The sequence below is a fragment of the Ctenopharyngodon idella genome, chromosome 13, assembly GCF_019924925.1.
Source record: "Ctenopharyngodon idella isolate HZGC_01 chromosome 13, HZGC01, whole genome shotgun sequence".
In the NCBI taxonomy this organism is placed as follows: Eukaryota; Metazoa; Chordata; class Actinopteri; order Cypriniformes; family Xenocyprididae; genus Ctenopharyngodon; species Ctenopharyngodon idella.
This window is the reverse complement of record NC_067232.1, coordinates 9,855,503-9,883,322: the sequence shown is the minus strand read 5'-3', so window position 1 is coordinate 9,883,322 and position 27,820 is coordinate 9,855,503. Positions and strand designations below refer to the sequence as shown.

Below are 27,820 nucleotides of genomic sequence, written 5' to 3'. Positions count from 1 at the left end.
TGCCTCCAAAATTACATATATCTGATTTATAACATAGACAAAAATGTATCCCAGTCAGTAGGCCTATAAGAGACTGACAATATTATAAACAATAAGAACTTATTTCTGCCAAAGGGGATAATACCTACTAAATACAGGGGAGTAGACCCTATGTAGGCCCATCTCATTTTTGTTAAATTAAATATTAGTCAAATGTCAGTTAGGCTATTTGTCTATTTTAGACTGTCACTTTCAACATATTGTACAAATAAAGTTTCAGTATCGATAATCCCACATTATTTTGAAAAAGGACAAAACTTTTCATGGAGTCTGTTGTACTATGTAGGCCTACTTCCGCAACGTTGGTCACGTGATTCTGCCAGCTAGCGAGGGGCATGTTGTCACAAATTTTCATCGTGTGTTTAAAGAATTGTTTGTGCAGGCCAGTGACAGTGGAAATGTTCAGTAGCTTTTTGGTAACAAAAACCTTAAAATAAATGTCTATACAGGATTTTGGATATTTAAAAAAAAATAATAAACCCACTGTGATATAATATCCAGCCGAATAACAACAAGCCCCTCAAGATTCCTACTTTTTACCAGAGAGTGCAGATTTTCTTCTCTAATATAAAAAATGACAGTGTTTGATAGTCATATCGTATGCTGCTCAGTTCGCTCTAGTCCAATAAAATCGTGATTGATATTTGAAAACATTCATCTGCTTGTGTCAGGGCGCAGAGCATGTCGGGAGATGTCTGTCCGGTGGGCGCCATATTGGAGCAACAACTATTGTTATAAATTGAGACGGGGCTGCTGCTGGCTGAGTTTACATGTTTTCTGCGCGTTTGTTCTGAAAATATTTGGATATTTCTACGCAGGGTCATGAAAGAGATGTCAACGTAAGTGTCCCACGCCTCACAGTGATATTAGTAGGGTAAACGGGTTAGTTGTTGATGAAAAATGCCATGCTAGGCTAGTTTAGCCAGTTTATTAAGATAACGGTTAGAGAATGCAGACTGTAGCTGATAAACGGCCTGAATGTGTGTTTTTAATTTTATAAATGCATGCATTGCAGTGGTTAAATACACGTCGGTTGCAGTTAAACAAAGTATTTTGGTGGTGTTAGCCAAGTAACGTTAATCTTCTCTTTGTTTACACAAACATTGGGCAATGCACGGTTCTTCTAGCGCTTGTTTACGTTTCATGAAATGAAGCGCATTTGAACATTTTGAATGTACAATATGATCTGACATTGTTTATATTAAGTATGTGTGTGTGTGTGTGTGTGTATGTGTATATATATATATATATATATATATATATATATATATTAGCATGTGTTAGTTTGCATTTGTCGTGCAGTCATTTCGATCTTTATACTCAGTACTTATTATATATTGTATTTTGAGCTGTCATATGTCATGATTAGAGCACATTGTTTTTATTATTATTATTATTATTATTATTATTATTATATTATTATTATTATTGTCGTCATCATCATGTTTTCATTTAAAGGACTGGTGACAGTACGCTTGGCGGGCAGCAGCCTCGGAAACATTATGGCATCACATCTTCAATCAGCCTGGCCTTTCCCAGAGAGATAGACCATATTTACACTCAGAAGCTCACTGAGGCTATGAAACCATTTGGGGTGTTTGAGGGTGAAGATGAACTCAATCACAGGTGAGGGATTACATATATGTAATTTTCCATTGGTTAGAGACAGGGGTTTCTGCATTGCAGACTGACACATTTGTTGCTGTCTGTTGCTACCCTTTTTGTTGCTATCACTATAGTGTCTTTGATGAAAGTACAAACATAAACCTTTGAAGCAACTTTACAGTCAACATATCTGGAGTTATCTGTATATGCAAAATGTTCTTTATTGGTTACTCTCTTTGAGATTGTGATGTCAGCTTTTTTTTTTTTATTACTTTTGACATTAGAAACTCTGACTGTTTGGACACAATGCAACAATCAACCCAATCTAGTCCTTAAATGACTCTTTCTCCATGTTACTTGCATCCAGATATCCCTGTTTATTTGTCAGCTAAATTTCGTCGGATGACGCAAAAAATGTTGTTAAAACTATGGATCGTACTTCTGCATTTTTGTGTCCCTGACCGCAGGCAGTTGGATCGACACAAAGAGGCCTTGAATGGCAACAACCCATGCATTATAGGTGTTAGTTTCCCTACCCTTTTGGCAAAATGCATAGTCATGTAGCAAATACCTTTTGTACCTCATAGGCAGCCAAGTTTTATTAAAATCCCATCTTACCAGCATTGAATTGCTTCTTTATGGTTGTCATTTTTGATGTTTCACCCTCTGACATTGTCACTCCTGTAGTGTGAACTTGTGAGCCAGGCTACCACAGATGTAAACCACAGATTTGTTTGAAATTTTGCTGACAAGTTTTCGAGTGCCCTGGAATTGATTCACAAGTTCACACAGGGTGGTGGCAGCCTCCAGTTCTGTAGTGTGTGCTTGGCTAAGGTGTCACTGAGACATAGCAGTAACCTCTTGATAATCATGGGACCAACACTGACCCTGAAAATATTCTCCAAGACATAATTCATTTCTGAGTGTCTTGGAGATTTGTTCCTTGGTGGAACATACCATTTTAAAATATACATAATTGCTGACTATATATAATTGTTGTTTTTAATAACTGAAATATTTGGACATCTTACATAATTACATCCAAAGATGTATACAGGGTAAGTGCTAATGCATAGTGTTTAAGCTAAGCTATCAGGCTAATTGTGTATCTGTATGCTATGCTAGTATGTCAAGTTAACTAAACAGACATTCATTGTCATTAAAATGTAGTTCAAACAACATATAACATGATTTTTTAGGAATTGTAAGCAGGCTCTAAAAAGAGTACCTATTAAAGGAACACTCCACTTTTTTTGAAAATAGGCGCATTTTCCAACTCCCCTAGAGTTAAACAGTTGAGGTTTACCGTTTTCGAATCCATTCGGCCGATCTCCGGGTCTGGCGGTACCACTTTTAGCATAGCTTAGCATAGTTCATTGAATCTGATTAGACCGTTAGCATCTCGTTAATATGCGTAATATAATTGCGCCTGCTGCAGCCATGGTACGGCAGCAAAGTTCCTTGATTATTACGCCGGAATGAGAGTATAGTTCCTAGCCATATCAGCCTAGAAAATCACAACTTTTCATTTTCCGTCGGTCTCAGTACACGATGTAACTACAGAAGAGTCAAGTTTTAAATAGGGAAAAATATTGAAACTCTTTGGTCATTTTTTAACGAGATGCTAACTGTCTAATCAGATTCAATGAACTATGCTAAGCTATGCTAAAAGTGGTACCGCCAGACCCGGAGATCGGCTGAATGGATTCGAAAACGGTAAAACTCAACTGTTTACCTCTAGGGGAGTTGGAAAATGAGCCTATTTTCAAAAAAAGTGGAGTGTTCCTTTAAAAGTTATTTACGCCAATGCGTCGTTTGGAGTCCTAATGGAGACCTGATTTCAAGAGAAGACTCGATTTCTCACGACAGTGGTGCTTTATCTTACATAAAAGCATAAAACTAGATAAAATATTGCTATCTTGCCATGCCCAGGGTCACTTTATTTACTTTACTTAAAACATGAGATAATAAGAAATTGTGCAAATTGTTCATGTTACAGATTTTTGCATGCGCAAAATTTTAAGTTACTGATCCCATATTTAACTAAAGGTGAACTTAGAACTTTGAAGATGAACTTTTATCGATTTTTACATTGTTTGATTTGTTGCTGGTTAAGTGAAAAATCCTTTGGCTTGTATTAAAATATTAGTTATATAATTGGCCTTCTACAAACTAGTTTTTTCACATTGTCTTGTATGTTTGTGATGACTAAGAGAGATGTTTGTGTCTCTATAGGCTTGCTGTTCTTGGGAAGCTGAATTCATTTGTGAAGGAGTGGATTGCAGAAATCAGTGAATCAAAGGTAATTAATACTACAGGTCTCTTGGCCTATTACATCACATTACTTGTTGGCTCAAGAAGTTACATGATGAGTTGCTTTTTTAAATCCTCTTTTGCCTCACAGAACCTTCCACCGTCAGCAGTAGCGAATGTTGGTGGCAAAATCTTTACTTTTGGGTCATATAGGTTGGGAGTGCACACAAAAGGTACATTTGATATGCTTACTTGTACTGTAAAGAAACAGAATGACCTTAAAAGGCTTTCTCAACTTAAGGTTGCAGATATTTTAAGTTTGCATATCAAAATATTGTTGTTGTTTTTTCTTTAGGTGCTGATATAGATGCTTTGTGTGTTGCCCCACGTCATGTGGAAAGAACTGACTTTTTTTCATCTTTCTTTGAAAAACTAAAACGGCATGATGAGATTAAGGATCTACGGGTGAGTACCCTTTTTCCATTAGTCATAATTTCTACTTCTGCTGCTGCTTTGTTTTAAGAGTGACTTTTTATCTTTTGTATGATTCCTGTTTAGGCTGTGGAGGATGCATTTGTGCCAGTGATCAAATTTAAGTTTGATGGCATTGAGGTAAAGCATTTGGTCATTTGTTTGATTAGAGATGCAAAGGCCGATTTAACAAACCAATGGTTTATTAATTAACTGCGTGAACGCACTGAGCTGTATAATGTCTGTTGCGTAATCCAACGTTTTTCTCTGGGTGTTGGCCAAAAAAGCCTATCGGTGCATCCCTATTTATGATATAAGACTGGTTGATATTTTATATTGTAACCTTTTTTTTTTTTTTTTTTCCCTCCCCTCCCCCCAGATTGATCTTCTGTTTGCCAGGCTCGCTCTACAGTCTATTCCTGATAACCTGGACCTGAGAGGAGACTCTCTCCTCAGAAACTTGGACATCAGATGCATTCGCAGTCTAAATGGTAATACTTTCCAAGATTTTATGATGATTTAATTGTCACATGTACAATCTAATTTGTCTGTTATTTCATAGATTTTTGATTTTACTTTTTGTTTTGCAGGTTGCCGTGTTACAGATGAGATCCTGTATTTGGTGCCTAATAAAGAGAATTTCAGATTAACATTGAGAGCAATTAAATTGTGGGCCAAACGTAAGTGTGTGATTTGAAAGCTTGCCTTTTGAGACTTTTTTTTTTTATTTAAATTGATAGAGTAGAGGAGGACAGAAGAAGGTGAAATGGGACAGGGAAAGAAATTGCTTCACACTCATGAGCACCACAGCTCAGTGTGTCCTAGCATGTGTTAACCACTAGTTTCTGATGTCTGGTTTGAAATTGAAACTTCTGTTCTCTTTTGTTCTAAATCTTGACTTTTATGGAAGCTTGTTTCCGCCATGAAATAAAAAAAAAAAAGGTATTTGCAACATTTTATCTCACAATTTTTTTTTCCTCGCAATTGCAAGTTTATATTTCACGATTCTGACTTTTTTCCTCATAATTGCAAATTATAAAGTCAGAATTGCATAATATAAAATTGCAATTGTGAGGGATTAAAAGTCAGAATTTAGTTTTTACCTCACAATTCTGACTTTTTTTTTTTTTTTTTTTTTTTTTTTTTTTTTTTTTTTTTTTTTTTTCAGAATTGAGAAACTCGCAATTGCGTGTTATGTCCAATTGTAAGGGGGAAAAAATACTTTTCTCAGATTTACAAGTTTACATCACACAATTCGGCAAAACTCACAATTGCATGTTATAAACTCGCAATTCTGAGTTTCTTTCTTGTGAGTTTATATCTCTCAATTTTGAGAAGTTGTGTTTTTTTTTGTTTTTTTTTAGTGGAGGAAATAAGCTTCCTTATGACTTGGCATGCTAAGAGCATGTTAAGAATGCAATTCGCTGACCTGTGTGATGGTTTTTTCTTTTTTTTTTTTTCTTTTTCTTTTTGGTAATCTTTTTCATTTAGGCCGTGGAATCTATTCCAACATGCTAGGCTTTCTGGGTGGAGTGTCCTGGGCTATGCTGGTGGCCAGAACATGTCAGCTCTACCCAAATGCTGTTGCCGCCACACTTGTGCACAAGTTCTTTCTGGTCTTCTCTAAATGGTGAGGTCACAGCTCATGTGGTTCATATGGTGGAACTGAAACCTCACGTATTGTGTGCTGTTAATTTTTAGTTAATATCCTGTAGTAATGGAATGTCCATTGCTTCCCCGCTCCCCCATCATCTCTTCACTGCATATTCTTTCTTTTTTTCTTTTTACTTCATCAGGGAATGGCCAAACCCAGTGCTTTTAAAACAACCTGAAGACAGCAATTTGAATCTGCCAGTCTGGGATCCACGGGTTAGTATTATGTTCATTCTATACAGTTTTTCTAGGCTTTGTGAGTGTTTTCTGATTTCATTATACCATCTGTTATTGTTTTACTTTCAGGTGAATCCATCAGATAGGTATCACCTGATGCCAATCATCACACCTGCATACCCACAACAGAACTCTACCTACAATGTGTCTACTTCCACACGCACCATCATGAGTGAAGAGTTCAAGAATGGTATGTAATGTAAATCAAAGCAGGTCTTTATTGGCCATCTCCCTTGACCATTGCTCATGTTTCCAATTTTTCTGTTTTAAGGTCTCACTGTTACAGATGAAATTCTTCAGGGTAAAGCCGACTGGTCCAAGTTGTTTGAACCTCCCAACTTTTTCCAGAAGTACAAGTAAGTGGATATCCATCATGTCATATCAGAGATCAATTCCAGTTAAGATACAACTTAATGTTGGTTTGTTTGTTGCAGGCATTACATTGTCCTTACTGCCAGTGCATCCACTGAGGAAAACCATCTAGAGTGGTAAAAGCTCAGGAAAAATTATTTCTTGTTTTTCTTGTGTATGCAAAAATTGTTCTAATTTTAATTGGTCATAGTAAAAAGGACTATAGTTCGGCTTGCTTATGGGTTTGTACTGAAATGTTTTCATTCCACTTAAACAGCGTTATAATAATAATAATAGAAAAGGCTACACTCAAACATTCAACCTTTTGCAAATTCACGATCTACATTCTGAAATCAGTTCGTTGGGTTCTGTTTCTGGAACCACAGACTCTTCAAGTAATGATGTTCTGGCCTCCACAGGATTGGACTGGTGGAATCAAAGATAAGAGTGTTGGTTGGAAATTTGGAGCGCAACGAGTACATCACTCTTGCCCATGTCAACCCACAGTCTTTTCCTGGGTCAAAAGAGAACCGCAATGAGTAAGTAACCGATAGGTGGGTGGCAGGAGCAAAAAATTGTCTAGATATGAGTAATTTAATAACAGTAATGGTATTTCATGAAATAGCGTTTGTTTTTGTTTTCTTTGTAGGGTTTAAGTTTTATATTCATTCATAGTGAAAATGGTCTGCATTTCAAATAAACATGTGGTACCACTTCTGCATAACCTAAAAAATTTAATATTTTACAAATTACAAGTAAAAGGTATTTAATGTCATTTTTCCTTTTTAATTTGGAATTTGTTGGACGCAAATCAAAATATAGGATTTTATCATCATAAGTGCCTCTGGTAAAAGACCAAATCTCTTTGAACATAAGATAATGATTCCTGTAAATGCAAAGCAGTCCTGCACAGATTTATATCTATCACGGTTAAGACAGTATTGCAAAATCTCTACCAGTTGACACATTTCTTTTGTTGTACTTGATAGATATTGTATTGTCATCCTGCTATAATAACTAAATGTGAGGCTAATGTTTTGTTCATTAAGGCCTGAGCACAGATGGAGCAATTCCAGAGGACCCTATTGGAATTGCTCAGTTTATTATTTTAATTTTATAATTGTACTCAGGGTTTCAGCTTCTGCTTCTTAGAACCAGCTTTAATCACCATTTGATAATGCCCATATTTATTTTCCCGATATCTAATGGACTCTAGATACAGACAACTTTAATAGAAATTTAAAAAACTGTTTATAAATTTGCACAATACTTTTTCACAGGAATGAATTTGTTTCCATGTGGTTTATTGGAATCAGCTTCAAAAAACTGGACAATTCTGATTGTGTGAATATTGACTTGACCTACGACATCCAGTCCTTCACGGATACTGGTAAGCTGCTCGGCCTCTGTATTCTGTTTTCCTCCATTGTCATGTCCTGTTAAAGTTACTGTTGTTTTTTTTGTTTTTTTTGCTTTGTTTGTTTTATATGTAACTGAGTACACTTGGGGTCTTTTAATGTCTAAAAGCTGGATTTCATTGTAGTTTATAGGCAGGCTAGCAACATCAACATGCTGAAGGATGGCATGACTATTGAGGCCACACATGTGAAGAAGAAACAGTTGCATCATTACCTGCCTCCTGAACTTGTGCAGAGAAAGAAGAAGGTAAAACAACATAGTCTTATAGTGTTTACAGTAATGATCAATGCTACTGGTCTCTGAAGAAGCTATATCTGTATCCTATCTCTCTTTTTGGCAGAGTTTGGGAGATATAAACCGGAGCTCAAACGGTGGTGGGTCGAAGCGTTGCTCACTGGATAGCAGTCAGCTGGACAGCTCCAGGGACACAGATATCGGCACCCCGTTCAGCTCGCCAACACCAGTCAGCAATCCATGCCCGCCTGTCTCCACACCTGAAGACAGGTAGTGTCACTGATTGGGATGGAAATATTTGTGATTTTACTGTACCGGATTTAGCTTGTATACACCAAAGGATTCTAGGGGATTTCTGAAAGATTGTGAGATTTTTAAGTGAATCTCAAATATCTGCCCAAGGGACTGGAATGGCATTTTCAATTTTAAGGTATCACACTTTACTGCCAGCGGGCTTTTAAGAGGTCTAGATGTTGGAAGAGAAAACAAGAATTAGATGTTACTCTTCTCTTGGTTCAGCGCACAAATTTTAAATGTCACAAATTGCAGGTTGTTGTTTTTTGTGGTCAAGCAAATTTTATAACCTCATTCTCAAGCACAAGAAATGCAAAAATATGAGTTAGCTGTAGTGTCAAAATGCTGTTATTTAAATTAACTTATTTACAATTACCTAATTTTTGACTTTTTTTCTTTTTTTTTTTTTTTTTTACCCTTCTGCTTCTTCTGAATTAACATTTTTCTTTTATCTCCTTTTTTTTTTTTTTTTTTTTTTTTCCCCCGTAGTATCAGTCCACCCAGTCATCCAGTCCTTGTATTCATGGACAGCCCACCAACATCAGAATTGTCGCCTCCAAAACCAGAACAGGGAATGTCCATACCAGTCATCGGCTCCAGTAAGTTAGCTTGTTCCTGTTTTTCTATTGGGGGAAACACATTTGTTGGTGTTTTTGTAAGATGCATTTATTCTGATTCCACTCATTTAGTACTTTCTCTTTTCAGAGCCCATCACTACTCCAGTTGCCAAGCCTCCAACACCTCCCACTGGCAACACCATTCCTACAGTGGTGGGCCGCAGTGTGATACCACGCATTACCTCTTCCTCCCCTAGCCCAACTGACCTGCCCAACAGTGTCAATGGAGCACCAAAGAGACCTCACTCTCCATCTCTGGAGGATCCACCTAAGAGGCACAAAGACACAGAGGTCTCACAAAGCTCTTTATTTGCATTTGTTATACCATTCACAAGCACAAAAAAAAAAAATAAAATACACAGGTAAAGTTTTACAAAAATTCAAGCATGCCTTAATGTGAATGTCAACTCTTTTGCTTCAGGTGTTTTCTGATGACTCTGCGTTTAAAGAACCGTATCCTCCAGCTAGCAATGGCGTGGATGGTGAAGATGGGCAAACAGTGGTGAGTTCTTTTTCTTGTTTATTGCATTAGCCACAGGTATAAACCACAATTGGATCATTTCACTGAAACTGAAACTGTTTTCTTGCATCAACAAAATAAGACCTCACGCAATGTTTGAGCAAAAACAAATTTGCTGAAAAATAAAAAAAAAACTCCTCTTTGACACAGGAGGGTCTTGCAGCAACCAAACCTATGCCAATACCAACAATTGATACATCAAGATCACAGGTAATTGACATGCAATAATTATCATAATTTGATGTTGAAATTGAAATTATTTTTGATAGTCTTTTGTGTTTTCAGAGATTACCCAGTAAAGAGCTTCCGGATGCATCTTCCCCGATCCCCACAAGCAACCTCCGTGTGATTAAAAATTCAATCAGGCTCACTCTTAACCGATAACAGTGAGCTATCTACAGGTGACATGAATTGTTACTGTTGCTGCCACTCTTGGGTTTGCCCTTTAATCTGTTTTTTTTCCCTTTTTCTTGAGCATTTGTCTACACAGGTTTTCCCTTAAAGAGTTGGAACCACACTTGTGTGACAGCAGTGCTGCTTTTAAACTGCTACTGATATTTGGCTGGTCTTCCTGCTTGTTACAGAGTTAGTGTAAAGTATTGATTTTTTTTTTTTTTTTTTTTCCCTCCTTTTTTTTTTTTTTTATGCCTTACTGTGTCAGAATGCTTGCTTAGACACCTATTTGAGCTTTTGAAACAACTTGTACAGTAGATGTAGTTTGTAAATAACTTTAAAAATCATTGTTAGTCTTTCTATGCCACCTTAATGTAGTTTTTATTAACAAAAAAATTTGAAAAAAAATTGTCCTGTTTGTCACTGTAAATGAGATTCTTTGTTTGTCCAAAGGTTTTCCTTGCAGTCTTTTTGTAATCGCTGTATTGGTTCTTGTACAGTTTCTGGGAGGACCTTTTTGTGTGGGGTGTGTATGTGTGCGAGTGTGTAGATGGACCAGCATTACTAAAAACCATGACTCCCATTACCGGTCCCAAACACTGCTGCCACTCCATAGTTTCATTATCAGCTCAGAACAAAAGAACAGTATTAGATCTGAGGTTTGTTGGGCCAACATTTCAAAGCAGGTTTGGTTTTACGGTGAGTTTGCGATGTTTGCTAAATGATAAACAAGTCAGTGTTGGTTTTGCGTGTGCATGTGCATGATTGTAATTCCCTGTGTCTAGGGTGTCACCCCCTGCGCCTCCCATGGAGGTCTGAATGGCAGTGTCTCCTGAACTTTAAGAACAGAGACTAATGAGATTTCTGCCCACTTTCCATAATTTTCCTCCTTTTTTTTTTCCTTCTCCACTCTCTTTTCCACAACTTACTGTCCTGCCCTGTTCGGGTGTACAGAGAGCATGGGCTTACTATTCATTTTGGGGTTTCTTAACATTTTATTTATTTGTACCATTATAATTTTTTTTTTTTTTTTTTTTTTTTTTTTTTTTTTTTTTTATATCACAGGTATTGCAGTTTAACATCTTTTTCTTCTAGAAATTCATTTCATCACTCAGTTTGAATCTTCCTGTTACCTTTAGGACAATTCCAAAAAAAAATCTTCTTGTCATATTCTTTTTGTAGGGCAAAAGTTGTATTTGAAAGGGTATTTTTGTATGTAATGTAAACTGCCTTCTTTACATTGAGAACATAAAAATCACAAAACCCCAAGTGGCTCTTGTCGTCTTTTCTTTTCTTTTTTTTTTTTTTTTCTTTTTTTTTCCCAGAACGATCTTGTTCATGACAGCGATTATTTTAAAGAGAAAACGGGACATATATTCTTTACATGCAGTGTAGGTTATCAGGTTGTAAGTAATGGTGTCATTGCTTAAGATGACATCACCGCCTATGGGCGATCCCTGTGACGTACATCTTACTTGTGAAGTTGTAAACACTTATGTTGCGTTGACCACTATACCTCCTATAGGATATTAACTAATAAGCTACGAATAACTATATGGGTAAGTGTTTTTGTTATTGACAGTTTAGAGTAAAAGCGTAAATTCTCTCGAAGTTTTTCTTTCTCTGTTGTTGGAAATAAACTTCCTTGTTCGTGGGAGATTCCCACTGCGTGCAGGGGATTACCCTTAGTGAGTTGATCAGTTGCGTGAACTTTAGTAAATACAAGCGGCGTCCATTTTAATGAATATGATCATAATACTTGTCATTCAATCTCTTTAAAAATGGCCACTGAGCTAATTTATCAGAATAAGTGTTTTTTTTTTTTTTTTTTTCAAAAGTAAGTCCTTTGTTCTTAAAGGGATAGAAACTGCTATAACGTTACTCAATTCAAAATGAAGGAGAACCTAAAGAGCGGAGAAACTCCCAAGTGTCTGTCTTACTGAAGTGAAACTTACTGTATGAAATTAAATTTTTCGTGGGATTTCAAAAAGTATGTCTTTACTTTCCATTTCAAACAAGAAAAAGTAAACGTATTAATTATTACAAGCACCTTGACATCTCAATTCATTTCTAGCTAATTTGAATTTGTTGTCGCACTATGCACTTCCCTTGTTGGATTGGCTGTGCGTACGCTGAAGAGTATGGCAAGCCGTATTAACATTTAACTATTAACTGTTCTTAGCTGCTAGATGTTTTCTATTTAATATGTAATCCAATAGTGATTTATATATTCCATTAGTTAGTTATTTATTCATTCATTCTTTATTTTGCTTCTAGTCACTATCTCATAGTCTGGTCCATATGTAGTCTGTTTACATATGGCAGAGTATGGCAATTGCCATACCTTGGCATTCAGACAAAACAGGGGAAATAAACAGCTCATGATGTTGCTTGTTAGTTATGTTGCTTGAGTTGACCTTTGGCAGAAATTGCAGCTTTGAAAAGGAAATTTAAACAGCCTTACACCATGTCCTAACCAGACGTGATGTGATAAGATTTCCAGCAGCAAGCTGTCCGAACCAGACTGTCCGACTCGACTCGACTCGACTCGAGATGCGCTGCAGAAATAGAAACTGTAAAACAGATTTGTCGTGTATCACCGTTGCAGCTGGTTAGTACAAAAAAACTCTGATTAACACGGAAAAGATATATTTTCTTGTGTGTTGCGTCGTGTCTGTTTGGGACGCGGTTTAGGCTTAGGGCTGTTTTAGAATTTTCATTGATTTCAGATTGTTGTTAAGTCTGTGTTTGTCCATGGACTCCATCCATTCTTTTAGTATGGTGGATTTTTGTCCACATTTTGTTTAGATATAATATTATTTGGCAATATCGTTGTTGTATGGCCAGAAGGAATCATACCATACCCTAGGTTTTTGTGAAACGCCGCCACTGGTCTGGTCTAGTCTTTGGAAGTCCGTGTAATGATGTTTTGCCCTTGCAGTGAAAAAGTATTTCCATAGTGATAAACTTTTCCTGGCCTTACAACTACTTTTGTTTGAGGGCAAGCCAAAAAAGCCAGCATTACGAAGCTACATTAGCTACATTATGAAATCGCACAGTTCCCTGCTATATAGTATGCGAAAAACAGTTTGTGACAAAATAACTATGTCCAAATTAACAGTACTTCTAAAAGAGTAGGCAAAAAGTACCCCAAACCTACTTCCTGCAAGATTCTGAAGTGCACGTGCGATGGACACTTTACTATCCCATGAGGCCACGGGAGAGGATTTGTGAATGGCAGTGAAGCGACGCAACTGATGCTGGTAGGTCACATGATAATAACATGGCGAATATAGTATGTCCAGATTATATTCATAATACACACATTCATACTATATAGAACATACTTTTTTAGTGGTTGCAAAGTTACTTATTCAAAATATGTACCTACTTGAGAGTATGCAATTTAGGACGCAGCCACTGCATTTGAGGCTGATGTTTTTGGTTGAAGAGTTTAACTCCCATTGATGTGGTCCTTTTCTGCTTTGTAACTTTGCAAATTGTTTACATGCACAAGAAAAGAAAAGAAAATGGGGACCTAAAAAATATAAATATATAAATATATATATATATATATATATATATATATATATGTATATATATAGGTCCCCATTAAATGATGAGAACACTAGCAATATGTTGGTTATTCAGTTTTTCATAGTATTTAATTTGAAGTATCTAATATTTGATCTCTATCTTTCTTTCTTGCACTAATACTGTTTTGGAAAAACACTTTATTTTGATGTCTGAAGGACAAACATTATGACAATGACATATGTAGTACAAGGTCGAAAATGGTGATTGGGTTCCATGAAAACGTTCCATCAAAAAGTTTTTGCTTTTGTTGTTGCACTTACTGGGTATTTCTTAGTTACTAGTAACTATCCACCTAGTGTCTATTACAGTATTTACTAAGATATTAGTAGTACATATTTATGAGAACAAATCTATCCCAATTGTTACTACAAATATTTTTAATTTATTATTTCATTAAAAGCAATTTCTTTTTTACTCTTTATAAGTACTGACTAATCAGAATGGCTACTTTATAGTTCATTAAAAATCTAGTTACTAGCTAGTGACAAATGAAATAAACTAGTGTCTAATAAATAGAAACTAGTGCCTATTCAATGAGTACTAGGAAAACTGGACAAACTATTTGAGTAGGGTAACACTTTATTTTAGTGTCCTTGTTACATGTACTTACTGCCGTAATAACTTGTTACATGACCTTACTGCAGTAATAACAGCAAATTATACATAATTACATGCAACTAACCCCATATTAAGTACATGTTGTTAATTAATATTAGCTACTCAATAGCCCTGCTTAATTTTATAATTAAATATTACATTCTTGAACCTTATGAATAGTTATTAGCAAAACTGCAAATAGTATCAGCAGCAGATAAATACATAAAATTCAAAGGCAAAATGTGAAATTTGTTACTAGTAACAATGGAATAATTACTTGTCACTTGGAATAGTGAGTGGTAGCAAAGGAATACACATCTAATAAATAGCATCTAATACATAGTTATTAGTGAAAAGGAATGACAAACAATCATTGTATTGTACGTTATTACTAAGTTTGGATTAATGTTAAACCGGCTTGCCATAGAGAAGAGGAGGGGCTTATATCTGGTCTGTGGGAGGGCATATTGTATATAGTGGGGAATTCCCAATACTCCTCTGTGTTGAAGTGTTACTGTATATCTGTTCAGCACTTTAGAGCTCGGACGTAAGACAAACCTAAGACAAGGGTGTTCGCATAATATGGCTGGTGAGTACCTGTTTTATTAAGTTAATCAAGTAACTGTCTTTTTATGTTCCCTTTCTTGCTCTTTGCGGTTTAATTAAATTATGCTACCAATTCATACCTGTGATAGATGGTCGAATCGGAACAGCACCGTGGTTATGTTTAATGAGTTGTTAAGGTAGCCAATTAAAGATGCTTAATCTGCCAACTTATAATTTTATTATATAGAATCCGTCACAATAATAATGACTGTTTTATGCCGTCTTCTGTTGTCTTGAGATGGTAAATCTTCACTATGTAATTTGTAATCCTTACAATGTAACTTGTTCTGTATTTTTTTTAATCTAAATTCAATTTAAGAAAACATACAGGCTTGCAGTTTTATATTTTATAGGGAATGAAAAACAGAGTTATCTTTGTGCAAGTGTACAATTACAGAAATCTCTTGCGAAAGAAATGCAGTATGATTCTCATTACCTGAAAACAAAATTGTAAAGTTGAGGCTTCTAATCTTTAGAAAAATCCCATGTAAACTAAACAAATCAAATGAGTTATCAGTACATGAATACATGAAGGACAAAGTAATACCAGGAAATAAAAATGAGGAACTTTTAAAAGCTGTTTCAGCTCTCTTATTCTCACTTGTACTTTATTTAATCTTGTACGATATAAATGCATTGTTTTCCCATATTGATTTATGTTCTTCTATCCATGCTTTCCAGTGCATCCCCTCTCAATGCACAGGGACCCCAATCTAAGTAAGTAGCCTACATTATAATATCCAATTATATGTGCCAAGTGTAAAACACATTCTGTTGTTACTAGTAACATGTTTAGAGTTAAGTTTAGGGTGGATCATAGTCTCTGACTAATCACTCATTAAATATGTTCAAACGTCACCCAGTTACCCTCATAAAACCGATGTAATGTTCAGATTTCTTTACATTACTTCCTCTTTTGTTTGATGAAGATATGACTTCCTGTAAGTGACATGAACAGGCAGTAGTGAGTGACATCTGCACACTACGCTATCATACATTGGATCTATTTCATGCATAATAACCATATTTATATATTTAATATCTTCCCCAGCTTTTTTTTAAATTATATTTCATAGTGTAAGAATGCATATGCGAATAGATCTCATCTATTTGTGTCAGTGTCAGAAGCAAGCGTGTTAAAAACCAAATATATTGCATGGCAAATCCAGCTGTGTGTGCAGGTGTTTGACGAAATTATGATTAGTATACATGCTTATTGGCATTATGGCACCTGGGAGAGCACGTAAAGTGTCTGTGCTGACAGGTGCAGAGAGCGGGAAATTATTTACCAGCAGGCTGCGTTGTTTGTGGTCAGATTATGGTCAGGTTCTGTGAAAGACACAAGATGTTGTTTCTGCAGGTGTTTCGAGCCCTTTGTCATGTTCTTATGCATCTTCTGTGTTGCCATATTAATAAACAGTAGATATAAGAACATAAGTGAGCACATTAGCCACAGAGCTAATTTAAGTTTTTAACATGCTTTTAGTCTGTCAAATCATTTTGAATGAATGAAATTCAGATCTCTGAGACTGATGTTATTTTGCCGGTTTCTGTACAGTGGGAGAGCCCTGTGCTCAGATCTTCGAGCAGCCAAAACAGAGAGGCATGCGCTTCAGGTACAAATGTGAGGGTCGTTCAGCGGGCAGCATACCGGGAGAAAGAAGCTCTGACAATAACAGAACCTACCCAAGCATTCAGGTACCTGCTTTTAAAGGCTGAAGAAAAAATGTATAATTAAACTTAGCCTACTTACTTAGTAAGAAATTATGTCTCTATTCCTATGGCTTTCTTTTAGATACTAAATGTTAACGTGAAAGGAAAAGTACGTGTTACCTTGGTGACCAAAAGCGACCCATACAAACCCCATCCCCATGACCTAGTGGGTAAGGACTGCAAGGATGGTTATTACGAGGCGGAGTTTGGACCTGAACGTAGGGTCATTGCGTAAGTTGATGCTTTTAATGTTAAAATGTATTTTTTATGTCACATGGATACAGAAGGTTAAAAACCTTTTGATTTAATATATATCATCTGCATGTTTTGCTCTAATCTCGTTTGGTTCTGTTACTATTTTCCTCTTAATGAAATGAAACATCTCTATGCCCCACATCAAAGCCATTCCAGTGTGCTTTCCGTATTACTCCAGCCCACACACTACCACATTTCTCTTCCGAAGGGCTGTCCATTCTTCTTCTTTTTTTTTTATTTTTTTTTTTTTTTTAAAGAAGCATGTTGTTTCAGAGTAGGGAGCCATGCAGGGGATTCCCCCAGTATGCAAAATGAGAGCCTTAGAGCTCCAGTCTGCCCTCAATTTTAAACAGTATGTCAGTATGGTTAGTTCTTAACCTCACTCTTCCTGTAAACTTTAGTCTTTGGGATCAGAGTTCAACGCGGATAATACATTGAACCAATCAATTCTGGGCGCTCGAAATCAGACTACACAATTTAACAGATTGTATATTTGTTTTTTTTTTCATAGTTTCCAGAACCTGGGCATCCAGTGTGTACGGAGAAGAGAAGTGAGAGATGCCATACTGCAGAGGGTTTCACGAGGAATCAACCCCTTCAATGGTGAGATCCAACCCCACGTTTTCTCTTCAGGCCCAACTATATTCTGCATATCCAGAAAATTACGCAAATTTTCCCTAAATTGGGGGGAAATTAAAGGTGCAGTCCGTAACTTCATGAATCCATTTCCCAAACCGTGTTTTTGTCTTATCCTGAATCACTATGGTTGGCCAACACCAATATAAGTGTTATAAGAATATAAGTGTTTATATTCGGACTATTTTAGAACGGTCAGTTCGCCACCACTGTGGAGCAGCCCAGTTTATAGACATAAACGGAGAAAAGTAGCTCCGACTACAATGTTCTTTCGCAATACGCATGCAGATTTGTTTATTAACCGCTAGAGCGCCAAAAGTTACAGACTGCAGCTTTAATAAAAAATGCAGATTCCATCTCGGCCTTCTAATCGCCCTCTCTTATGTCTAATCATTATTACCGAACAGTTTCTTTTGCTTTCACTCTCGTTATCAGACACACAGTGTTTAGATGACAGGCGACAACATCACGCTGTTAAAAACACAAATGCTTACACATTTCTGTCTTTCCTGCCTTCGATACTGAATGACACAAACTATCATCTGACAATGCAGGTAGAATAGAGAAAGAACCACTTCTCTTTATTTAGTGAAGATGTTGCAAAACTGGCTGTGGTATTGAGTGGCATATGATCATGGGGAATTTATTCAGAGAGGGAGGAATGTCAAGAGGAACTGTAAACTATACGTTTTTGTGTAACAGATAACTTTGGCTTATTCTACCTTGAATATGCAAACAGCCAAATACTTCAGGAATTCCATGCAAACTATTGTGTGGGAGGAAATTATAACAGGGTGGAGATATTTAAAGCAACTTCTCTAGGTAATTTTCTTTTTTTTTGCGCAATCAGCAATGTTTTTGTGATACGGAAATCTAGAATGAAGTGACATTATTTGTGCTTTGTCAGTACTTGGTGTAACGGTAAGCGCAAAAGCAGCGTAATGATGCTGGAAGTACATAGTAGTTGAGTAGCTATTGGAAATGCTGCAGTGTTAACTTGACACTCGGTTGATTTGCTTGCGCTTTGAAATGAGGCTTTCTTTATGATGATATTATTTGTAGTTTTTAAATATAAATTGATTCAACAAGCATGTGAGCAGTTGGTATAGAATCAGTATGTAGTTTAATTCCACTGCCTAGCCAAACGATATTTGAGAAATTATGAAAGTGTTTCAACAGGTCGACACACAATATGGTTAGTGAACGTAGGGAATATCAGATTGTGACTTCGGATCTGTGTTTGCTTCCGCATGCTTGTTCTTCTGCTCTCTGTGGTAACGGGCTGTTTGAGGCACTGCTCTCACTTCTGCCGTGATAACCAAATAAAGATCTACTTCTTTGGCTACATAACACTAACAGTCCCCTGAAATTATGTAGATTAGTCATGGTGACAGTCGTAGTGAGATTAGTTTTGATATTACTTTTGAAGTTTGGTCGTGTGTTGAAGGGATGACCTGCCAGTGATGACCTCATTTGCACTGACGTTATCCCACAATGATTTCAATGATGACGCATGCAAATACAGTATATACTGTCATTCATTTCAATTATTGACTAGGTAATAGTGTTTTTGCTACGAGGTATTCATTTCGCGGTTAGGGCTGTCATGAACATGAAAGTGTAGCTGATCATGAATTGTCATAACAGTCATTTGGATTAATGATGTAATTGTTTCATGTTCTGTTTAATACTCATATACTGAAAAACATTTGGTGTATGATTTCATTTGATACAGTTTTTACTCAGAAATTGCTAGTAAATTTCACAATTGCAAATAAACGACAAGTGTCACATTAAATTTAACCGTTACATTTTGACGTAGAAAGACTGAAATAGTCATTTCTTTTTATTTACAACTTTGAAAAATCTTTTTTTTTTGCAATGTATTAAGACATAATTTATTCACATTGGATTTGAAATCATTCTTTAAAATATCAAGGCTTTAAAGACATGAAGAATAATATTTTGATTATTAAAATATTTACAAATGTACTAAAAATGAAGAAAATATTATTATATAAATATATATTTATATGTAATATATATTATATATAAATAAAAATATTTCTCCTATTTGTACTTAATTAATTAATAACGGTATAATATAAGTATTATATTTACGTTAGTGTTCACATGTTATAACCTTTGGTCTGAGCGTTCAAATTCTAAATCAACACAGTATGTGCATTTGAACGTTTACTTACAATTCCCTTATTTGGTTGGTAATATGTGACTTAAATTTAAAGATCACAGTAATCTCAATTAGTAGGCATACGTGTCATGTTGTGAAAAAGTATGTTTGAGGTTGCCCATAGCTGAGTTTGCCGTGATGGGTGCTGAGTGGGTGTTCTGCTCATTATGGTGTTAGATGTCACAGATGGTGGGTTCAGGTGACGAGAGATGAGTGTGAGGCTTGGGAATGGTGGTATGCCCACAGAATGGAGAATCTTTACCTGCCTGCCCCCATTTCTCTCTCTCTCTCTCTCTCTCTCTAGCTCTCACCCTCTTCTTCACCTTCCAAAAGCCCACGCTAACCTAAATCATCCCCCACCGGCAACTGCTGTCCACTGGTTCCTCTTGCTCTCTGCCTTCATTAAATGCAGAACCAGAGGCGCACATATACGCAAATAAACATGACCACACCACTGCTCGCAGTTGCCTTTCTCACACTCCGCCTCTTGCTATCTTCCGCACCCACTCATCTCCTCCCACTTTATCTCTGTTCCTCTGTTACCTCGCTATACATCTTGTCTGTTTTACATCTGTCTGCTGTGCTCCTCACTTGCTCGGCTTCCATCTCCATCTTTCTATCCCACTTCTGGGCTTGTGGTGTGGACAGAGGTGTCTCTTCACGTCAGGAGGTCAGCCCCCTCACTGCAGAGTCGTCAGTGATACTCTGTCACTCGAACTCTCTTTCTAACCCGCTGTGATATTTCCACCTGCTGTGACCTCAGAGCGCTCAAAGCTCGTCACGGCTGTGGGCGGGATAGCCGTGGGGTGTAAAGAGACAGACTCCTGAGAGTATGAGTGGGCGGAGACGCACACACTGAGAAATGTCTACACCAACACCGTGTGGGTGGTTGTGTGATTGTAGGCTGATGTGTCAGTGGCATTTCTGGTGATGCTGCCGAGTAGAATCAGCAAGAGCACTACTTGCCGCTTGCTTTTCCATTTATGCTTTGTATTAAGATTCGTTGCGGTCGGTCCGAGGTGGATGCCACTAAACATAGAGGCCCTTGCAAGTGGCCACAACCCTTGTATTGTCTCTCCTAATGCACATAATGCCTCAGATTGTCATCTCAGAGTGGGTGCAGAAGATAGAGAGATTACACACTTTGTTTTTTACTGTGACATGACTATATAAAAGACTTATTTTTTTTATTATAAATAAATATGCATATATTTTGCATAAATTAATATAATTTATTATTAAAAAAAATTACAAAAAATGACTGTTACTTTTTTTTATTTATTTAAATCATCAAACTAAAGGCAATGCAAAACAGCACAATAAACAAACTTTACTATGTTCAAATAATATATCATTTTATTTATTTTGGTGCATTACAGTACTATATTTAGTTCACTATATTTAGTGGACAGAAATAAATATACATCAAAATCTGAGCAGAAGTGGTCACAATGTGTTTTTTCTCTCCTGGTGCACGTTTTATTATAAATATGTATGTACATATTTTGCATAAATTACTACAAAATACTGTAAAAATGATAAAATACCATAATATATTTTTTAGTTTATTTAAATCTTCAAACTGATGGCAATGCAAAAAGCGCCATTATATATATATATATATATATATATATATATATATAATGGAGCTTTTTGCATTGCCAGACTGGAATTTATAACTTCGATACGATACCATGAAAAGTATCAAATATCGAAACTTTTCATATATATATATATATATATATATATGTATATATATGTGTGTATATATATATATATATATATATATAATGCCGCTTTTTGCATTGCCATCAGTTTAAAGATTTAAATAAACTAAAAAATATATTACAGTATTTATGTATTTTAGTTTATTTAAATCTTCAAACTGATGGCAATGCAAAAAGCAGCATTATATATATATATATATATTTTTTTTTTTTTTATATATATATATAAACTTTACTATTTATTTTGTATTTTTTTTTATTATTTTATTTTTGCATTATGGTAATGAGAACTATGGTAAGCGTGCTTTATTATCATGAAAATAATCTTAAAAACATATCACAAGTTGTTCAAGTGTGTCATTTAGTTTTAAACATACTGACCTGGTTTTCATTCTCATGCCTGTTTCATTTTCTTCTCCCTCTTCCCCTTTTACCTCGTTCACATGACTTTCTGTATATCTCCTGTTCTGTTTTGACACAAATTACACCTGTGATTAATGTGTTGATATAGTTTTTTGCACACACTGCAGTGCTGAACGTGTGTTTTGTGTCCACAGTTCCCCGGGAACAGCTGCTACAGACTGAGGAATATGACCTGAACGTGGTGCGTCTATGCTTCCAGATTTACCTGCAAGATGAAACTGGGATGTACAGCACCATGCTGCCTCCCATCGTCTCCAACCCCATCTATGACAACAGTGAGTTGGCACAAATAAGAAGCACACAGCATTAAATGTGAAGTGTGTCATTTCTGCATAGCAACAAACTTCAAAACTGTTTGTTTGACAACATAACTTTGACTCAGCCACTGATGTGAATTTGGGGTGGGGCAACCTAATTTTGTTCAGCGGCAGACCTGGGTTGTGTTTGGTGTCACTAGTCACACTTCACTAGGGATGAGGGGGTCTTAAAATAATGATATTGATTTCCATGTTGTATTAAGAGGAAGTGGGTTTTTTTTTTTTTTATTCAGATGATTTTCGTATTTATTTAGCTTAAACATATTTTATTTTTATTACTATTTTATATAATATCTTTACAACATATTTAAAAAAAAACAATGTGGGAAAAGATTTTGTTAGCAAATATGTGTATATGGGAATAGCTATTTCTTTTTTAATATTTTATTTATATATTTATTACTGTGCCTTTTTGAATTGGCTTTAGTTTGTTGATTTAAATAAATAAAAAAAATACAGTATTATTTATTTACTATAATGTAATAATGATAGTATTTTTTTGTAATTTAAATTTTACCCCACTCCAAGCTAGATGTGACATTTATTATAAGCTAAAAGTTTTTTTGTGGAGTTTTATATGGTTGTTAAATGATTGTTCTATATCATTGATGTAAATTAATTATAATTCAAAAACAAGTGAGTCTAATTTGAAGCTTTTAATATTAATAATTCAATTTTATACAGAGAAAACACTAAACCTTTGTTTTAAATACAGGTATTGGATTTCAGTATCTGCTATATTAGCTAGATTTTAGATTTAGAAGAAAGTGGTTTGGCAAAACCCTTCAGAATGCAACAGTTTTGCATCAGTTTTGACTAATTTACTGTTTGGCATGATGCAAGTCACTACTGCCACAGAGCATGAAGATAGAGCTGTGGCAATGCATTGCTTAGGTGACAGGGCTGTCAGTGGCCACATCCCACTCTACAGGAAGTCAGCACGGTCCATTTCAACACTTCCTCACGTGATAGAGTTGTACAGCGCGAGCAGAACAGCAGTGCTTGCAGAGTGTTTTTTTGTGGTTGTGCGATGCTAAATAAGTTAGAGCGGATAAAAAAAGCTCATGCCATGACTTGGTTAATGGGTTAAAACTCTTTCATCTGCTTGTAGAGGCTGATTCTCAAGTCTTTCATGTTTTTCTCCTGACAATACAGCAAAGTAGGCTTATTGTTTAGAAAATGTGAGCTTGAAAACATGTAGATGTTTCAAAAAAAGCATATGTAGGTATGTTTGACCTGAAATATTTGCAGCCAGTGTTAATATGGTTAGCTGTTAAATCTAACCATAAATATGAAATCAACCTCGACAACCCAGAAAAAGAGGAAGCAATAAACAACCTCGCCCTCACTGTCTAAATCATGACAGGTTTGACTGCTTTTTTTTAGTCTCAGGACATAATGTTTGCAAGTGTGGCTGTGCCTGCAGATACTAAGATAAAGTCAAAGAAAGCGAGAGATTATTTCCTACTGCTAATAGCAATGCGTGTCTGTGTTTCAAGATTGTTAAACCTGACTTTCGAATCCTTATTCTCAATGGCCTGTGCTTTTTTCAGGGGCCCCGAACACAGCTGAACTGCGAATCTGCCGGGTGAACAAGAACAGTGGCAGTGTGAAGGGAGGTGATGAGATTTTCCTCCTTTGCGACAAAGTGCAGAAAGGTACAGAACCTTTTAAATCTTTAGAAACCTTCAAGGTGCTTTAAGCAATTTCAGCTGTTTTGCTAACTAGAATGAGAACACCCCTATCCCTGAAACCAAAATTTCACCCCCAAAGCTATGTCAGCAAAACCAAAAAGTCAGAATGATTCAAAAAACAAAAATAGCTTATAGCACCTTTATTAAAGAAAATAAAAAGCTAAAGCTACAGAGCTGTAATTAATTTTGGTATTTATGTGATTCATTCAATCATTTTCATATGTCCTTTTCTTTTATTCATCATCCTGTTATTATTTTATTTTATTGAAACTTATCTATCCATTTCCATTGCCAGTTTTTTTTTTTTATGCCATTCTTTCGGTTAACTCATTTCTCACACCATAACATCACCTCATTCTAGATGACATTGAGGTGAGGTTCTTCACTCAGACTTGGGAGGCCAAAGGCTCTTTCTCTCAGGCGGACGTACACAGGCAAGTGGCCATAGTGTTCAAGACTCCCGCCTACTGTGACACCAACATCACAGCCCCGGTCACAGTGCGCATGCAGCTGCGCCGTCCCACAGACCAGGAGGTCAGTGAACCCATGGAGTTCAGATACCTCCCCGACGACAAAGGTAAAAAATGTGATTTTGGCCAATGTCTTCTTTGTTGTTACAAGTGGGTCAATGACTAATAAGAGTATCTACGATAAAGAGATGGGAAAATATTTTTTAAAATCTGGTTTAAAACACATGCGCCAACTTCCTAGAAATGTACTTTTTGTATTCATGTAGGTTTCATTTAGTTTTCAACAACTTTATACTATTTTCAAGAAAGGTTTAAATCTTGTGGTAGTAAAAAGTAATGTGAGTGTACACATCTTACTCATTATTTTCAAAAATGTTTTTAAAAATATTCTTTAATGGAAAATGTATTTTTTAACAAATATCAAATTATTAATTGAAAAAAAATATCACAAGTTTTTGGATAGTTACACCCCATGACTTTTTTTTTTATTTATTTTTTATAAATCTTACATCATAATTAACTTTTTTAAAAAGTTATTTTTGGTTATTTAAGGTTAAATTATTTTTATTTTATTTATTTTTTACAAATATCATGAATTATGAATTCACAAATACCATTTTTGAGGAGTTGCCCCACATGACATTTTACAACCTGAACTAACCTTGCCTTGTCATAAATAGGTCAAATGATCATGATATAATTTCCTGTTTTTTTTTTTTTTTTTTTTTTTTTTTTCCTGCATGTTGATTGCATCACATGATTTTAATGGTCGATTTGGCAGACAAAAAATGAGCATCATTTTTTTTTTTCAGATCCATATGGCTGTGACATGAAGAAACGTAAAATTGAAAGCCAGATGAAGTCGTTCTCTAGCTTCTCTCAAGGAGCCATGAGCTTCATGAACAGACCAAAAGCTGTGCCTTCAACCAACATCATGAATCAGAGAATCAAAATCGGTGAGACGCATGTCATTTTCCATGTAGCCCATACTAAATAATACATGAAAATATTCTTTACACAGGCAAAATAATTATATAACACAACATACTCTTTTTACAGAGCCAACAAGTTATTATCATTCTCCCAACCATGGGGCGGGGCGCCCAAATCAATATTACAAAACCCCTCCGTCCTGCCCCATGATGCCACCGCTATCAGAAACCCCAACACCAGGAACACTCAGTCAAGCATGGGCCGGTCAAGTCAGCAGCAACGGAGCTAGTAATGGGGTGGGCCTACAGCAGGTCAACCCAAGTCCCAACATGGCCACCACAGGGGAAAGTGGAAACAGCCTCCCTGTATTGACCTCTTCGGATCTGGAGTTTCTTCAACCCAATGGCCCAACCAACAGCCAGTCTCGACAGGACCAACCGAACCAGCAGGTTCAGCAATCCCAGCAGCCATCTCAAAGACAAGGACTGGAAGGAGCACATACCTGGTTTAACTATGGCTCCCAACAGTCTCAAAACACACAGAATGGAGCAACAGGCACCGGTGGGTCACTGGGAACGGGGTACTCGTATGCATCCAACATAGATGAAGACTTCCTTCAAAACCTCATGGGAAACCACCACTTGAAGCAGGAAACTCAAGGGCCGAGCAACATGGCTGTGCTGGGGCCCGCCTGCACCTCTTCTTCAGACTGTGTGCAGTCCTTCACCGCCCTCCTGAACTGCACCAACCCCAATGTAAGTACTCCGGAGAGCATGAGGCCAATGGAGTCAGGTGGGCCCAATCAGATGGTCTCACAGTTACCGTATCCTTCCAGCAGCATGGGGCAGGACAGCCATCTTGATTCTTACACCTGGCAGTACTTCCAGGAATAGCGCTGAATTCCATCAACAAGTGTTCTAAACGGTCATGATTTTGTTTTTTTTAAACAAAGGCTCTGATTCATGTTCACTGAATGTATTTTTCTAAAGAACAGGAGGGTTTGTTGTCCTGGAAATACTGTAAGATGCTGCCACCAATTTGGTAAGGCAGTGAGATTTTATGAAACATTTATATATAACCGTCTGATGGTCATATTGGAAATGTTTGGGACCATTTGTCCACAAACACTTAAGTATGGCAGGAGAATTGTGTTCCTTAAGGTTGGAACTAGCAGGGAATTGTCCCTGGGTAATGGCTATGTCATTTTACAACATGCTTCTTATCCAAGGTTCTCAAACTGTTCAAACAAGGTCTTTCATTGGTAACTCGAAAGTAATATTATGGCTTTAGAAAACTACTACCAATGTCTCATTCTGTTTTTACTTTATTCATCATACACTTGTGCTAATTGTAAAATTTGCTTTTACATCACAGTTTTTGTGGGTGAATTTTTGTATTTTTATAAAATGAAAGTTTATACTACTGAGCATGGTTTTTGTGATTTTGTTATGTAGTATTTGCTACATTCTGAGCTGATTTGTGGCTACATTACTGTTATGTGTAGGTGACAAATGTTTGTTTTATTTCATACTGGTCATTTGATTGCATAATATGTTTCTGTTTCACATTCCAAAGTTCAGGTAAATAAAATAATAAACTCTCTAATTTGGGTCTACATATTTCTTTTCTTATTTTATTTTTGTTTTTACAACATTCAGTTATAAGAATAAAGAGGGTTTTTTTAAGTCCGGCTTGGAGTTTTGTGATGTGCAGTGGTGATGCAACTGACATATGCTCTTATTGAGAATATGAAAACCAATGAAGCAGTCGTTGTCATTCAAGAGGTTTCGACTCCCAACAGGGCTATATATATATATATATATATATATATATGCATAGAAACACATTGTTATTTTGATGAGTTACTCAATTGATTTTGAAACTTGGGAATTTTTTACTTCCTAGTCTAATTTTTGATTCACTTTTTTCCACAATTTGGAAATATACTCTTACTTTTTGTTTCTCTTTTATGTCATTTCAGTACTGTAGGATTACAAAATAATGATATTGATTGCATATATAACAGGGGATATTGCATATACAGGGCATAACCCGAACACCATCAGTTAAACAATTTGAATTACTGAATTGATAATAAATTACAAATGAGCTACAGGGGTAAAATTCATAAATAACCACCACCCTCCTGAGGTGATAGAAGTTGTAATACTGTAAAAATATTGAACTACCATTCAAACATTTGGGGTTGGCGCATTTGTTTCTGAAAGAAGTTTCCTATGATCAAAAACAGAGTAAAATCAGTAATACTGAGAAATATTATTACAATTTATAATAACTGTTTGCTATTTTAATATACTTTAAAATTCAATTTATTCCTGTGATTCAATTTATTCCTGTGAATTTTCAGCATCATTACGCCGGTCTTCAGAGTCACATGATCCTTCAGAAATCATTCTAATATGATGATTTGGTGTGCAAGAAACATTTCTTTTTATTATCAATATTGAAAACAGTTGTGCTCTTTAATATTTTGGTGAAAGCCGAGTAGAGTAAGAAAAATTAAGGTAATAAAGTAACAGCTAGTTAATAATTTATGTTGGAATGGATGTCATAT

The 27,820-nt window shown here is 36.0% G+C and overlaps 2 protein-coding genes across 2 annotated transcripts; both read left to right on the top strand.

The window, feature by feature from the left end:
- The first annotated feature begins 688 nt into the window (after window positions 1–688).
- papolg (poly(A) polymerase gamma) lies at window positions 689–11,355 on the top strand. Its single transcript, XM_051916861.1, has 22 exons — window positions 689–878; window positions 1,498–1,665; window positions 3,880–3,946; window positions 4,049–4,130; window positions 4,253–4,362; window positions 4,456–4,509; window positions 4,748–4,859; window positions 4,959–5,048; window positions 5,860–5,998; window positions 6,165–6,237; window positions 6,328–6,448; window positions 6,530–6,614; window positions 6,693–6,746; window positions 7,029–7,148; window positions 7,890–7,999; window positions 8,153–8,274; window positions 8,369–8,532; window positions 9,046–9,155; window positions 9,262–9,464; window positions 9,595–9,675; window positions 9,844–9,903; window positions 9,979–11,355. Exons 1-22 carry the CDS (start codon window positions 862–864, stop codon window positions 10,075–10,077), a joined length of 2,241 nt encoding a protein of 746 aa, XP_051772821.1. The 5' UTR covers window positions 689–861; the 3' UTR covers window positions 10,078–11,355.
- Window positions 11,356–14,739: 3,384 nt separating this feature from the next.
- On the top strand, window positions 14,740–26,850 carry rel (v-rel avian reticuloendotheliosis viral oncogene homolog). The gene is made up of 10 exons (XM_051916862.1): window positions 14,740–14,869; window positions 15,568–15,603; window positions 16,445–16,584; window positions 16,682–16,830; window positions 17,366–17,457; window positions 21,966–22,106; window positions 23,702–23,806; window positions 24,204–24,419; window positions 25,125–25,268; window positions 25,372–26,850. Exons 1-10 carry the CDS (start codon window positions 14,863–14,865, stop codon window positions 26,136–26,138), a joined length of 1,797 nt encoding a protein of 598 aa, XP_051772822.1. The 5' UTR covers window positions 14,740–14,862; the 3' UTR covers window positions 26,139–26,850.
- Window positions 26,851–27,820: the final 970 nt, after the last annotated feature.